The sequence below is a fragment of the Gossypium raimondii genome, chromosome 9, assembly GCF_025698545.1.
Source record: "Gossypium raimondii isolate GPD5lz chromosome 9, ASM2569854v1, whole genome shotgun sequence".
Classification (NCBI taxonomy): Eukaryota; Viridiplantae; Streptophyta; class Magnoliopsida; order Malvales; family Malvaceae; genus Gossypium; species Gossypium raimondii.
In genome coordinates this window covers 20211772-20228144 of record NC_068573.1, presented here as the reverse complement: position 1 = coordinate 20228144, position 16373 = coordinate 20211772, and the positions used below count along the sequence as shown (strand labels likewise).

General features: G+C 31.9%; 1 protein-coding gene and 1 long non-coding RNA gene across 3 annotated transcripts; both read left to right on the top strand.

The window, feature by feature from the left end:
* Positions 1-2336: 2336 nt before the first annotated feature.
* Positions 2337-5763, top strand: LOC105798720 (ATP-dependent Clp protease ATP-binding subunit CLPT1, chloroplastic). 2 transcript variants are annotated; one of them, XM_012628913.2, is made up of 7 exons: positions 2337-2746; positions 2852-2887; positions 3060-3169; positions 3823-4002; positions 5024-5151; positions 5228-5260; positions 5379-5763. In XM_012628913.2, the coding sequence occupies exons 1-6, from the start codon at positions 2541-2543 to the stop codon at positions 5258-5260; spliced, it is 693 nt and encodes a 230-aa protein (XP_012484367.1). In that variant the 5' UTR covers positions 2337-2540; the 3' UTR covers positions 5379-5763. The 2 variants fall into 2 exon arrangements, with proteins under 2 accessions (XP_012484367.1, XP_012484366.1); XM_012628912.2 differs by having other exon boundaries at positions 2338-2746; positions 5228-5763.
* Positions 5764-7394: 1631 nt separating this feature from the next.
* LOC128032488 (uncharacterized) lies at positions 7395-11365 on the top strand. Its single transcript, XR_008188712.1, has 3 exons — positions 7395-8612; positions 8691-8857; positions 9260-11365. It is a non-coding gene; the product is annotated as an uncharacterized LOC128032488 (long non-coding RNA).
* The last annotated feature ends 5008 nt before the right edge of the window (positions 11366-16373 follow it).

The window sequence follows — 16373 nt, the reverse complement described above, 5'->3', positions numbered from 1 at the left end:
TACGTTTACTCGCTTATAGTGACTCAAACATTGCCCACATCACTATCTTACCAGTGTGGGTCATCGGCGCAACCATCACCCGCTAGAGTGACGGATACATTATGAGAGGCTAGGACCACATAGCAATTGACCACGGAGGACGAAGATGAAACTGGCGAACCCGAAGACGAAAACTAGGGGGCATTGGTAGGTGGGAGTCCCAGCGGCGATGACACTGAGGAGGAAGTCTACAGGCCCGCCCATTCGGATGTACGCAGAAATCCTTTATGCGACCATCATCCACCATCTTGCAGTACACATTCTTCTCGACGACACGGTTGATGTATTTTTGTTGTTCTTAATATTGCGATGTAAATATATACAAAAGTAAATAAATAAATAAATAAACTGTTTCGTTCGAACATTACGTTTGTCTTTGTTTCTGTATAATGTGAGTCATGTGTAAGTTAACAATACATAACAAATTTCAATTTCCTGATAAAAGAAGCATTGCATCCACAATAATATTTGGAAGAAAATAATCCTATCAATGTTGAGGCTTCAATGTATCTCTGTACAAATAACATGTTCTCTTCGTATGTCTTGGGTTTCTATAATACCCGTATAATATTTGTTGACTGTTCATATCCCGAATATACATGTTGTTCCTTATCCTTGTGGAACTCGGGTGACTTTTCGTGGCCGGCGGTGGTTGGTCTTCGGCGGTTGAACAATGGAAGAGTTACACTCTTACTAAGACTCTGCTAGAGAATTTGATTTCAGATTAACTATTACAAAAATAATATTATTTTAATAGTTTAATATCAAATTTAATTTAATAATTATCTTGATAGTATTTTATTAATTTAATATTTAAGTGATTATCCTAATATTTAATTTAATTTAATTTTTATCTTGTAGATAAACATTTTATTATTTTAATAAGATATAATATTAAATTTAATCTAATATTTATCTTGATAAATATTATATTAATTTAATATTAAAATGATTAAGTTTAATCATAGTTGAACTCTCTAAACTCTCCTTATATAAAGAAAGCCTTGGGTCATTATTTTACACACACTTAAATTTAAGAGAAAGTTGTAGAGAGAAAATTCTTTGAAGAGATTATTTCAGAAAATTTCTAGAGATATTTTTCTGATTTACAACTTGACTCAAAATTTTAGAGAAATTGTGAAATTAACCTATTGGTAATTTTTGTGAAAAAAAATTTCAATTCGAAGCGAGCCTACACTCGACAAATGTGAGCTTAAGGATAGTGGAGAAGACTACTCGGTTGAAGAGCTCATCCTAGACGAATAAAAAAGGTATAATTTTGATTAAGTGTTTATTTCTTTAGATATCACAATTAAGATTTTGTTTTGAAAATATTTTTAAAACTTTATTTTGCCCAAAATTATTTTTCGCTGTGTTTTTCAAACCCATTTTTTTCCAACATAAAGGCGATGCACAATAACTACAACCACTATCGCGCCAACCCGAGTTTGACCTCTACTATGCCAGAACATTCGCTCTTCACTTGAGAGCACTCGTATGTCCACCTCGGTGTCAGCCTTCGGATAAAAATGAAATGGAAAAGATACCAACTGCTTGGAAATAGAGAAAAAAAATTATATTATTTACACCAGAAGTCGTCAGAGTTTTTTTGTATAATTATGACTTCAATCTTATGTATGGTATATATAAGGCATTGTTTGCGGGTATCCAAAAAGCTTATTACCCCGAATCTTATTACCGCATCACGGTCGCTGACTGGACCTCCACCTAGATTTCGACCCCTGATCGTATCAAGCATTATTACCCCGAAACCATATTTCCCCACGATGAGTTTCTGAGGTAATGTCATGACATATGAAATGCATGTGTTCTAAGACGCGTTATCACATCCCCAACCCCTCAAATCTACCTATGAACTTTTGCAGTTTCAGTTAAAACCCTAAATCCTCCCAAAACCCTAAATCTTAAAATACACACCAAGCATTAAACCTTAACTCTAAAAAATTAAAAATGGTTAGGGTTTTTAGGAGAGAGAAAAGAAAAACGCCCCCAACTGGACAAACTTTCCTTCCACCTGGCCAGAAAGTGCATCTAACTGAACGCACTTTCCCTTTCTCTCTTCTAAAAATAATATATTTTCTAAATTAGAAAAACAGCCCAAAGACCTAATTAAAGAAATCATCGTTTTGGGCTAAATTTGTCCCCTTTCCAAACTATTTTCCTAAATTTAGAAGAAGAAAAAAACTTAAATCCCTAATTAATTTTTAAAAACTGCAATTTTTTTCTAATTTAGCCCGGCTTGCCCTTAAAACACTTTCCTTGTTTTAATTAAGAGTTGGAAAGACAAATATCCAAACATAACGTCGAATTCCACGGCTCTCTATCTATCCGCTCCGAGCGAGAAATTGAACCCTCGCGCCGATAGATATTATATAATCCGAAGCGCCATTCCAAATTTCCAATCCAAATAGCCATGAATTTGTAAACCCATTTTCATTTCCATTTCACCTCAAAATATATTCTCATCTCTCCCCTTTTCAATGGCTACCCACAGAATCTCGTCTCTCCCCATTGCAATTTCCACTTCCCTTTGTCTTCCCTCTAAACGCCGCGATTATCGTCTCGCTCTTCCTTTCACCTCTCTCTATGGCACTCGCCTTTTACTTAAACCCTTCAATTTGAGCTGTTTCGTCACCAAACACCATTCTTCAACCACCGCTACCGTCTCACTTAGCCTCCCAACCGCGTAAGTTTGACGTTTAAACCAAAAATTTCTGCAATTTTACTTTTTTTAACTTATAGATTTACTTATTATTTGAGAACTTCTTTTCTTATGGGTTTTATTTTGCAGGAAACCGGAGAGGGCGACTTCCGAGAAATCCCCAATGTGAGTATATACTATCAAATATACTATGCGGGTTTGCGTATGTTTACATATTATGCATGTAATTATAGCGTATGTTTGAGGATTTATGTGAAACTCGATAGTCTATTGTACATTGATGGTCGGGGTTCTGTTTGTGAGTAATTACTTGGAATTGGGTCATTGTGGTGGTTAGATGGTCGGCAAGATCAATAAAGTCCTTTGCAATGGCGGAATTGGAAGCAAGGAAGCTTAAGTATCCGAATACCGGAACAGAAGCACTTCTTATGGGAATTCTGGTCGAGGGTTAGTTTTTCTTTGCCATTTTTGTTCACTAATTGCTGTTGCACCATCATATAACACACTTGGAAATGTATTTTAGAAAGATTTCTTATGGACTTCTATGAAACACCTGTTTTTGTTTAGGGAATTGTGGTGAACAAGTGTTACTTTGTAGCAGCCCTGTTTGTAATTGATTCCCATAAGAATTTACATAGTTCAAATGGTGATTTACTCTTTTTGAAAAGTAGGTGGACGCTATTTTGAATAATTTTAGCAATTGCTTCCACAATTCAATTAGCAATGGTGTCAAACAAATGAAACCATCAATTTCAGGCTTTTGCTGCTGCATTTACTTTTAATTGTTTGGGATCCTCGCTTATGCATTGTGAAGCTGAATCTTCTAATTCTATATAAATAAGTAGGTGATTTAATGCCTCAGAATATTCATGTAAGAAGTGTGAAATCTTCTGTTTTGACATGTTACCTTTGATGTTCTGATTAGGAGAGAAGGGAAAAGATACTTGAACTTGAGCAAACAATGAACGTATCTTTTCTGTTAACCTAGAAGATGATTTCATGAAATGAAGTCATACTGTCTCCTTTTCAATCTCTTTGATGTTAGAAAAATTTTTGAATGTTTGCATTGTACGTTTGTAATTCCTCTTTTTCATCTAAAGGAACAAGCCATGCTGCAAAATTTTTAAGGGCTAATGGAATTACACTTTTCAAAGTGCGAGAGGAAACAGTGAACTTACTTGGAAAGTCAGATATGTATTTTTTCAGTCCTGAACATCCCCCATTAACTGAACAAGCTCAGAAGGTCCTTGACTGGGCTGTTGATGAAAAGCTAAAGTCAGGTAAAAGAAAATTTTTCTGATTCTCCATTTGGTATATTTATCATGTCATACAAAAGTTTAGACAGTGGTTGAGTTGGTTGTTTTATGTGTAGGGACAGATGAAAACATGGTGTAACATGATAAATATTGTGGTGGAGTTGATCTAATTCATATAGGGGTTTATTTTTTCTACCTTGAGAGGGAATTGGTTTAAAAGGGAATTATATTTGAATTGATTAGAAGATTACTTATTTGAAAATTAAAACTAATACTTAAGTATGAATCTGCAAATCTCATACAACTAAATGTAATACTAGTCACTATGTGGGGGTGGAAATTATATTTGAATTGATTAGAAGATTACTTATTTGAAAATTAAAACTAATACTTAAGCATGAATCTGCAAATCTCATACAACTAAATGTAATACTAGTCATTATGTGGGGGTGGAAATTCTTTTCTCGGGTTTCTTAGGTGACAGTTGGTCAGTCATGAATATGATTTTTGACATTTTCAGATGAAATGAGGAGAATGCTGTAAAATCTTCAGTTTCTTTTTAAGGAAGTTACTAGGTAGCAAAAATTAATTGTCAAGCTAGAAAAATGACCCATGGTTCTTGTTTTCCAGTTTAGTGGAATCTAAGTCTCAAAAGAAAGCAAATTATGATTTTTAGGATTGACTGTTCTAATATTAAAATTTAGTGATGGCACTTTCACTAGTGTAACCTTTTGCAGAATGTGTTTGACTGGGACGTTTATTGTATTTTTTAAGTTCATGATGTACATATTTTTAAAACATTATCTACCTGCCACAGTAAGATCGCTACAAGAGCCACATGTTTTACCTGTGCCAACCTCCACAATTCTTCAACAGCTTCTTTCTCCTTCCTATATGTTTCTAAATGTTTGAGATTTGGTATCAACTGAGCAAGTTGTTATTAATATTATATATATGGATATGTTTTTCCTTATTACAATCATTCCATCATCTCATATCTTTGAATTGTTTTTCCTTGATATTTAATTAAGATCATTGTGTGCAGGTGAAAGTGGGGAAATAACCACAACGTACTTGCTTCTTGGTATTTGGTCAGAGAAAGAATCAGCAGGCCACAAGATCTTGGCCACTTTTGGTTTTAACGACGAGAAAGCCAAAGAACTTGCAAAATTCGTAGGTCCCTTATCTTCTATATCAGCAATAGCTTCTCGGTTCAGTCATTGACAGGTTATTGTTTTTTTTCATGCAGCTCAACAACGATATTGTTTTGAACTATAAGTAGGTAAAAAATTTCTGCAATTTCCAACTTTGTAACAGCTTCCTGATTCTTCTTGGTGGAGCAGATAATGTACCTTATGAGGGTTTTCCTTTTTAATGGTTTAAAGTTCAAACATTGATAGGTACCCATTGTTTTTCTTTTTTGTGAAATAACTGCAAATGTTGGGAGCTTTAGTTTCGGCGTGAATGCATAAGTAGATTTCCTTAACTTGAATGACTTGGTGGATGGAAATTACCTTTGAAGCTATGGAAGGAATGACCTTTTTTATCCATCAAGGTGAATTCCCCCTATTTACGTAAGTATTCCAAACATTGATTCTGTAGGTTCAAGTTTGACCCTTCTTAATTTACTCCCATTTGTTTTTCTGTTGTCTATTTCTGCCCTTTTTTATTTTTTATTTTAAAATAATTAATATGTTTTAAGGGCTAATTGGATGAGAGTTGTCATTTAGTTAGTCACCTACTTTTTCTTTATTAATGATAATTGTTACACGGTTTCTATTTTTATATTGATTTGTACTTAGCATAAGATTCTTTTCAATCATTTCTCTTATATGTTTGATTCTTTCAAGGGTTAATTTCATTAAATGCCCTGTATCATGTTCTTAAATTGCTTAATTTTTATTTACCCTAATTTGGGAATTAGGGAAAAGCAAAGGAAAGGAAAGTTTACTTTAAAATGTGAAATATCATTTGTATTTGGTTAATCTTTTACCTAAAATATTTTATTAAAAGATATAATTGGAAAAAATTTATAAACAATCATTTTCATTTTCTTAATTTTTCACACTTTAACAATTTTTTTTTACTAATTTTAACTATCGTATACCGTTAATCTTCTTTATAGTAGTTTTATTTGTCTCTTTAAATTTTGCCTATTATAGAGAGGTAGTTGATAGACACTTATACCCGTTATAGAGAGAATATGTTCAAAAATAGAAAGAAGGAGAGATAATATGTTCAAAAATAAAAGAAAGAAAGTAATAATTAAATCAACAAAATTAAAAGATATAGCAGGGCATGTATTATTATTTTATATATTTTTATTTTATATTCTTTTATATGATTATTTATAAAGTTTATAAATCTAACAAGTTCAATTAATTTATATGAGTTATTTAATTTAATTAATTAATTTATCATGAGTTATTAAATTCAAGTAATCAATTTATAAATTTATGATGTTCAAAATTCAAGGTAGAATATTTAATTAGAAAACTTAATAATTGCTTAAATTGATGTCTTTAGTTTCACTCATTGAAGATTATTTTCATTTAATAAAATATGATTAATAAATTTCTTCACGTGAAATTTAATCATTTTATTGAAATAATACTTTAAATGAGATAACTTTTATGAAATAACTATAAATTTACTTAAAAATTTAGTCCATATGTTGTTATAGAAAATTAATTTAATAAAGAATGTACTTCATGACTATGTGACAAGTTATTATAGAAAGTTAAAATAAAACATAAAAAATTGAATCTTCTAGAAACTTGGTTGTTAGAGTGAAATGTTATTCTTAGTAGATGGTTGTTATAGAAAGGGCTAATGGGGCAATTAGGCAAATATGCTTGTTTTGAAACGAAATTAGGGTTATAGGCCATTTTTTCGAAATTTATGAAAATAAGTCGTTTCTGGAGAGAGAAAATGAAAATGTGCTTTCAGTGTCCTGTTGCCACATCAACTGAAAACCTCTCATGTTGGAGGCAGTTTTGCCCCAACAGTAATCATCCAACAGTCTAATTTTCCTAACGACTATTTTTTTCAACGGTCAAAAACGGATAATTTCTTTTTTCTCCCAACGACTATTTCATTTCCAATATATACCCGATTTGTTTTCTTTTTTCTTCATTTAATCCTCTTCTCTCAATTCTCTTAAACCTATTCTATTTTAAATTTTTTCATTCAATTTCTCTAAAATTCTTCTTATCTTAATATTATATTTCGTAATTTCTTTAATTTTATTTTATTTTCATAAAATTAAAAATGTTGATGCATCTTATTCATTTGGACCACAAATACATTTCTGACATCCTATTACAAATGGTAAGAAAATATTATTACATTTCTGACGTCAATTAATATAATTATTAAGTTGTTAATGTAATTAATTTTTTATGTTCATATAATCAGATCGAAGATTGGATTGTCAAGATGTATATACACAATTTAAGTGTGAGGGCATCGCTTGTCATTGAACAACACTTACAAGAGGCGGGATTCTTGAATGTGTCTTGTATGCTCAGGGGGACTAAATTGGAGTCCTGGAAAGATGGAGACCTGAGACACACTTTCCATCTTCCGTTCAGTGAATGTACATTACACTCGAAGATGTAGTATTACAACTCGGTTTACCAATTGATGGGTTGGTCGTTACGGGGGTAGTGCGCATTGGCGATTGGAACGCAATTTACTACCAACTATTAAGTAAGGTGTTGGACAAATTTAGTGGTAGTCGAATAGAAATGAAATTGTTAGAATACAATTTCTCATATCTCGACAACTCCTCTAATGCGGTTGAAAGACAACATTTCGCGTGAGCATTCATATTGAGGTTAATCGGTGGTCTTTTAATGCCAGATAAATTTCGAAATTTGGTACATTTAAGGTGACTCCTACAACTAGTCGACTTAAATGAAGCCGGGCCACTCAGTTGGGGATCAACTGTATTGGCGACATTTATCGAGAGATTTGTCGGGCAACGGAAGCACAAAAAAATAAAACCAGTGGTTGCATACTCCTTCAGTCATGAGCATGGTATCGCTTACCATTTTTATGTCCCCGAGTAAACTTTCGTTATCAATTCTCACTCGTAATAAGGTAAGATTCATTTAATAATATAGTTATCATGTTTTTTTCATTATTATAATTTTGAAATAACATATAATTTGAATAAGTAGAATAATGACAAGAGTCATGTGGGGATATCGAATAAGCTCAAAGATATCTGACTTTTGTTATATCAACAACCAGAAGTCGAGGTTAGTTTTTGAAATTTTCAATTATATAATATTACATAAAGATTTGAAATTTAATATTAGGTACGTTATAAAATTTATAATTTCGTACTGTAGTTTGAATGGATGTCATACTCTAATATGAAAATTCAAGAATGAATCCCGAACGAATTTTTGCAAATCGCAATATCTGACACGTCAAAGGTCCATTGATAATGTTTGCAACGATTGAGATGCATGAATTTGATCAAATGATGCGTCAGTTCGGGTTTATGCAAAGAATTTTGCTGTTACCCTAGGAGTTCGATGACTTCACAAAATCGACTTGCGAGGGAGAACTAATGAAGATTGGCCTAAATTTCATGCCAAATATATTTATATTTGGGAACATAGGTACGATTTCATACCTATACATGAACCAATTGTCTAACTAAATTTGGCAACCTCTTCTGATTACATGACATGGTCTAGATTTCACGGTAAGCCATATCTATTGTTGGAGAAGGAAAGTAATAGACAAGTTCGTCGTAGAAGGCCAACACAACCCTACATGAGGCTGTTATCGGGAATACATGTGTCGAGTTCATCATTATCAGCTCCAACCCCAAATACTATACCAATGGATACACCACCTCCCGGTCAGTATGGTTTATATTTTTTTTGGTGTTTTTAATTAAGTTATCCATGGGTCAGGCCACCTGACCAGGCTTGAAGGCTCGCCCAAAAATTGGAAGGGTTAGACAAAAATATAAGCCCAAAATATTGCTTGGACAAAAAACAAGACCCATTTTCTAAACGAGCCAGGCTTCGGGTAAGCTTTTTTTGGCATAGCTTATCCCGGCCTGGGTACCTTAACAAAGTATCGATACCTTTCACAAAATTATTGATTCATGCCTAGTATTCGAAATCGTTTTAAGGTTCGATGTTTTGAAAATTAAAGAAAAATTACTTGAGTATCGATACCCTTCCCAACGTATTGATACATTGTAGCAAGTATCGATACATTTCCTATTGTATCAATAATATATGCTTTAATACAGGCTGAGTTTGTAACACATTGCCCGGTGGGGTCTTAGTTGGCAGATTGTGTGGGCGGATTGTTGGCTAAGTTTGAGTTTGAGAAGGCAAAATGTGCCCTATCCGCCAGGTTAAGTTAGTGCTGGTTGTCGCGCCATGATTGACGCATTGTTTGGCTAAACAGGTAAGTCTGTAAAAACTTGGTTGAAGATTCATCTTTTGGTGAAGTGTAGACTATTGGTTTATATTTCTTTGCATGGTTAGTGTGGAGAACCCGCCAATCAGCAGATTCTCTTGGACAACTTTGTGTTGGCGAACCCTTCTGTCAGTATCCGTCTAGTGGTTTATTTCATTGGCGTGTAGAATCCACCTGTGGTGGATTGCTGGATCATAAACCCGACAATTTTTTTGTAAGCGCGATGGGTAATACTACAATTGTGAAATAGTTTACCTTGCTTACTTGTGGCACATGGGTATACTGTTCAGTCTTAGTTTGTTCCTTATTAAGATCTAGTTGGAAATCAACTAGAGTGAAAAACTGTTTACTATAGGATTGTCTATAGATTGATATGTCGGCCACCAAAAGGTGTTGAATCAGCTTTGAATTGTTAGCCACGTGTAGGGTTATTGTGAGGTTTGTGGGAGGTTTCCTTTTTGTTTTTTTTTTCTCTTGTATCCCGAGAAATAGGGAGTTATTTAACGGAGAAGAACTTATAAGTGTCCGAGAAGCAAGAGAAGGCTGTGGAGTGTAGCAGAAGACTTTGTGTTGTAACCAGCTTCTTTGAGACCTTCTATGAGTCTACAATATGTGTGAGTATCCAGCTTGTGTGAGTCTTTTGTGAGTCTCCTTCGAGTCCTTGTATACTGTTAGTTCCTGGGTTATCATAGTTAAAGGCTACGAATACAGGTAAAACCGTCTTCTTTGAAACGTGGTAAGCTATTGCATGTAACCATCTACATGTGCATGTAAGTGATAAGAAACAGACACAAATTCCTTGGTGCGCAAGCTCGATATCCAAAAAAGTGATATGGGCCACTGGTAAGGCATGTCAGCTGCTAACAATAATGGCGGATGAGATGGACCACTAGTAGGGCATGTTAGTTGCTAACCAGACTGACGGATAAGGGATCACTAATAGGGCATGTTAGTTGCTAAACAGAATGGCGGATATGTCGGGTCACTGGGAGGGCATGTTATTTGTTAAACCAGTCTAGCGATATAGGTTTTGCCATCGGTAGGGCATGTTAATTGTTAACCATGACAGAACGCTCTGACCTTGTAAGGAAACACGCATATGTTCAAAATAACAAGGATTGAGATATCGATTTTGAAGCGTAAATATGGGATCTGAGGCTAGCACAAGAAAGGGTGTGAAAAAGAGTAAGAAAATGTGAACACTGATATGTTGCACGAGGTGCATGTTATGACAATGTGAATCTGGACTTATTGCATGTAATGCATGTTATGTATATTTAAAGTGAGGAATGAGACTGCCAAAAAGGAATGTTTGATTATGTAGTTGCATTGCATGTAATATTGCATGATAAGTGTTATGTCATAATCTTGTTAATGTGATTTGGACGAAGCATATCCACCAGCCTGTTATATGCTTAGCGTATGGCATCCATTAAGCGAGAGTTATACTCAGTGGTGTATAATATCTGTCAACTAATATGTCTGGAATGATAGTGGTATGAGTTGGTAGTATTTGTGTCCATCAAGGTAAAGTATCAGTTGATGTTAATGAAACTGTTCTCTGGGAAAGTAGTTGCGGACCGTGTTTGCCAGACGATAGTGTCCGCCAAACGATACTATCTACCATTGTTGCATGTAAGAGGGTATACACCTAGTTGTTTCTGCGTGAAGTTTGTTGGCTTATCATTGTTTATTTATATGTTCATTCCGTTCATGAAACCTGATTGGAAAGGGTTGAGTTTTTTTTTTTGGAGCTTACAAGTTCTTTCGAACTTACTCATTTTCTTTCCCTTTTCCAAGTAATACCACGACGTAGAGGGCTCGAGGAAGGGACTCAGCAAAAAAAGCGACAATAATTATGAAAATACCAAATCAAATTAAATATGATCTCTTAATAGGAATAAAATTATTACCTCCAATAATTACGAAAATACCAAACCAAATACAAATAAAATTTAATACCCGAAATTACATTTATTTCTAAGGAAATTCCTACATTAATTGGCTCAAAAATAGAAGCAAATCAAATTGCAAAACACCTTTAATTTAATAAAATTGACCCTTCATCTTTTAGGAATTAAAACTACTTTTAATTTTTGATCAAGGTAAAAAGAAATAATTTTAGTTTAAAAGTTTTAAAAGCCTCTTTCTAATTGTACTATTCTATATTTTTATCTACATTTTTCTTTGTATTTTTGAAAACATTTTATTTTTCTCAATATTTGAGAATATTTAGTTTTCTCAACATTTGAAAATTAGAGAAGAGAAGCAAAGCTTCTTGACAACAAAAAGTGAAAACCCAAAGCTTTTAGTTTTATTTTTTTATTTTCTTATAAGAGATGAAATAAACAGTTTTGCATGTGAATTTTGAGTTTTAGCTCTTCTTCTTTTTTTAGGGCTATTTTTTTAAACTTTAGTTTGTTTTTTCTTCACCAGTGATGCTTGATACACTGATGATACTATTTAAAAATATTTTTATTCCCTGATATACACGTATTTTTTCGGGTATTTTTCCAAAAATACATACTGGTGCCGTCTGACATAATAGCGGCACCAAAAAAAAAATTTTTAAGTAATGATGGTCAAATGATGGGAGGAAAGTAGGGGTGGTGCTACCGGTGTGTCAGGCAACACCGGTAGGCACAATGTATTTTGCCTATTTTCGTATTTAATTTTTAACCTATTCCATTTGGGTAATTATTTATTATTTATATTATTTATGTAAAAAATCCTAATTTATTTAAAATTTTAATTTTAATATTTTATTGACTAGAAAATACTCTCATAGTTCACTTATTCACTATTTCGTTCAAAATTATTTTTAATGCAATAACTCATTTTTAGTGAAACTAAAATAGTAGTTTCGGGACCATAAATCGAACTCGAAAATTTATTATTTTATTATTTTATTACCTATAGTATGATAGAAATCTTGTATAAAAATTTCGTTAAGAAATTTTACCGTTTATATTTAATTTGATAAAAAAACTAAATCGCGTAAAGTGTAAAGTTGAGTTCTAATAGCTAAAGATATTAAATAGCTATAGAACTTTAAAGTGGATGTCTTTATATGGTCCTTAGCCCATTAATGAGATAGTGGAGGATGTTGGCTTGGCATTTAGTGTAAATATGAATGTTTTTAATGGTAAAATAGTAAATAAGTAAATTAATGATAAAATAAATAAAACAATTTAAAGCTTTCATCTTTATTTTCCTTTCTTCAACCGAATGTTCAAACAAAAGGAAGCCATGGATGAAGCTTCATTCGGCCACCTTTGTTTCTTCAATTAGGTATACATTTTTGTCCCTTTTTTTTATGATTTCTACGTTTTCGGGATCGTTGTAGCTTAATTTAGCTAGCTCGAGGACTAATTTGTGAAACTGTTAAAACATTAGGGTTTTACCATTGATGCATGTACATGAGTTTTAAAAGTTTAATTATAAAAAATGAATGGTTGTTGTTAGATAAACAACTTTTGTAAATGAATTTTTGATGAAATTATCAATTAGGGGCTAAATTGAAAAATGAGATAAATTCATGGTGAAATTTGTGATTTTGTGAAATATATGGGTTGCTACTAATATGTATAAAAATTGGCTAGGCTTGGGTAAGGGTTAAATTGCATGGATTCCATTTTCCGAGCCTAAGGACTAAATTGCAAAGAAATTAAAAGTATAGTGGTAAAATGGTAATTTTTTCAAAAATATATGTTTGACTAAGTTGAATATGAAATATATTGAATTGAGTTAAATTTATCTGTATAGATCCAGTCAGACTTCGTATGGAGTTGGATCGAGGCAAAGAGAAAATCTCGGATTAATCTTCTTTGTATCTATGTATACTCGTTGAGGTAAGTTCATGTAATTAAATTGAGTATTTAAATGTTTTAATTGAATTATATGTATATGATTTGTATAATTGCCATGTATAAATACCGATTGCATATCCGACGATGTATGATGATTATCGAGTCCCATTTGAACCTTAGAAATTCGTAGGATACAAGTGACATGTCATTAGGGTTACTGATTTGGTTGAGGTCCTGCATATGTTGTGGACACACCACAGCTAGTATGAGCTTACCGATTTGCAGCTCGTGAGAGTTTACTGATTCTCAGCTCGTATGAGTTTACTGATTCACAACTCGTGAGAGCATATCGATTCATAGCTTGTATGAGCATACATGTACAGGGATTGACGAATTACAGTTTAGCATACAATATATGAGCTATCCCAAGTATCTAACAATATTTTAAATAGTTAAACGAGCAATTTTTGTTATGAGACAATATGAGTTCGATACGAACTATTACAGGTATATACATGGAATACATGGAAATGATATTACATGATATATTGAAACATGAAATGGATGATACATGTATATGAAACTTGCTTAGTGGTTATGTTCATCCATGTTAATTGGCTATTATATGTGTTTTACATGGCTAACATGTTGGTGAATATGTGCTTAGGCATTTGGCCAAATTGAGTTGGGGTATGCTATGTTTACTCACCTAAATTGTGACTAAATGGTAAGTTAAATTCTATGTTATACGAACTTACTAAGATTAAATGCTTACTCTGTGTTATTTTCTGTGTTTGACAGTGAATCAAAAGCTCGTTCGGGTTGGAAGCTTGTCGGAGCTATATCACACTATCCATCGGCTCACTCGGTACTTTTGGTTAGTTTAAGTTTGGTTATAACGACATGTATAGGTTATTTTGGCTAATGTTGGCCTATATGTTTTGTTGTGATTATGGTCACTTATTTGGCTTGTGTTTGGTATATTTTGGACGTGTATAAGTTGTCTTAATATGGTTGATATGTGGTATGAATTGGGGTTGAATTATGAAAAATGAAATAGTTGTTGAATGTGCACATTATGTATGTCATATAGTTTGATGTGAATTGGTGCTTTGTCGTGGAAGACATATGTATATTGATGCTAGTTTAGAATGGTATAATTTGTACCAATTGGGAAGTTTTGGTATGTTATGGTAAGTAAGCTAAGTGGTATGAAATGATGCAAATTGCTTAGAAGGTTGTTGGCTTATTTGGTCAAATTAAGTACATAAATACATGTTATGAAATGTTTGAAATTGCTGTCTGATTGATTTGTGATCTCCGGTAATACTCCGTAACCTTGTTCCAGCGACGGATTTGTGTTAGGGGTGTTACATTTAATTCCTAAAAAAAGTTAATTTTAATCTCACATTAGTTAGAGAGCACTCACATGCTCACATTTACCTTATAAATAAATTTATTCTTTCCTATTTTTAAATAGTTATTTTTAATCCCACATCGACTAGAGAACACCCTCATATCTCATATTTACCTTATAAATAAGACTCAGTTTAGCATTACTTTTCAAAAGCGTTTTTAGATCCATAAACAATACTAAATAGACAACTTAATCAGAAGTGTTTTTGAAAAGCGCTTTTGAACCCAAAAGCAAAACCTTTTTTTTTTAGCTTATGTTTTTGGCAAAACCGCTTTTAGAAACAATGATAATATTATATATTTAAAATTTTTATTAGTTATATTTTAATATTTAAAATATAGTTTATATATTCAATTAAATTTTATAATAAATTAATATTAATTAGTTAAAAATATTTAAAATTTATATTTTATATATTAAAATATTAACAATAAATTATAATAAAATTATTTTTATATTCTTACTAAAATATCATAATATATTTGTGACTTTGTAACACCATATCTAAAATGAACATTATGAACATTTTATTTCTCAAAATCACTTTTCCACACTTTTTAAAAACACTTCTCAAAAGCAATACTAAACTAGCCCTAAATATATTGACTAGAGAATACTCTCATAGCTCACTTCTCAAAGGTAACGCTAAACTAGCCCTAAGCATATTGACTAGAGAATACTCTCATAGCTCACTTCTTTGCTATTTTCATTAAAAAGTTAATTTTAATCCCACATTAATTAGAGAATACTCCACAACTCACTTCTTCACTATTTTCATTAAAAAATTAATTTTAATCTCACATCGATTAGAGAATACTCCATAACTCACTTCTTTACTATTTTCATTAAAAATAATTTTAATAATATAAAAGTTAATTTTAATCCCATTGACTAGAAAATACTCTCATAGCTTACTTATTTACTATAAAATTAATTTTAGAACACTCCAATGCTCACACTTACTCTATAAATAAGTGTCAATTTCTTTATTATTTTCATTACAAAGTTAATTTTAATCCCATATTAACTAGAAAACGCTCTCATATCTCACATTGATCTTATAAATAAGTGATAACTTTTCACCATTTTCATTAAAATTTTAATTTTAATCTTACGTTGACTAGAGAATATTTTCATACCTCATTTTTGTCACTATTTTCATTAAAAAAGTTAATTTTATTCCTATATTGACTAGAGAATATTTTCATAACTCACTTCTTTACTATTTCCATTAAAAATTAATTTTGCTCCTATGCTCATACTTACCCTATAAATTTATTCACTATTTTCATTAAAAAGTAAGTGATAATTTTTCACTTTAAAAGTTAATTTTAATCTCATATTGACTAGAGAAGACTCTCGTAGCTCACTTTTTTCACTATTTTCATTAAAATTAATTTTAATCCCACTTTAGCTAGAGAACACTCTCATGCTTACACTTACCTTATAAAGGTCAATTTCTTCACTATTTTACCCTATAAATTTGTACTATTTTTATTAAAAAGCTAAATTTAAATTTAAATAAATATTAGTATATGCACTTAAATTGTAGTATGTGTAGATATTTTATATATAAAATATGAATCTATTACATATATCTTTTAATTTAAATACATTAAATCAATACATTTATATATAAGTACTAATTTACGTTATTATTAATTAAAGGTGTATTGGTTGTTTTATTATTATAATCAATATTATAATCAATAGCA

What these genes read in the sequence shown, in the direction of transcription:
- LOC105798720 (XM_012628913.2), top strand. Translation starts at nt 2,541, where the DNA reads ATGGCTACCCACAGAATCTCGTCTCTCCCCATTGCAATTTCCACTTCC. An exon ending in TCACTTAGCCTCCCAACCGC is followed by an intron (nt 2,747 to 2,851) that starts GTAAGTTTGACG and finishes TTTATTTTGCAG; the next exon opens with GAAACCGGAGAGGGCGACTT. An exon ending in TGATGAAAAGCTAAAGTCAG is followed by an intron (nt 4,003 to 5,023) that starts GTAAAAGAAAAT and finishes CATTGTGTGCAG; the next exon opens with GTGAAAGTGGGGAAATAACC.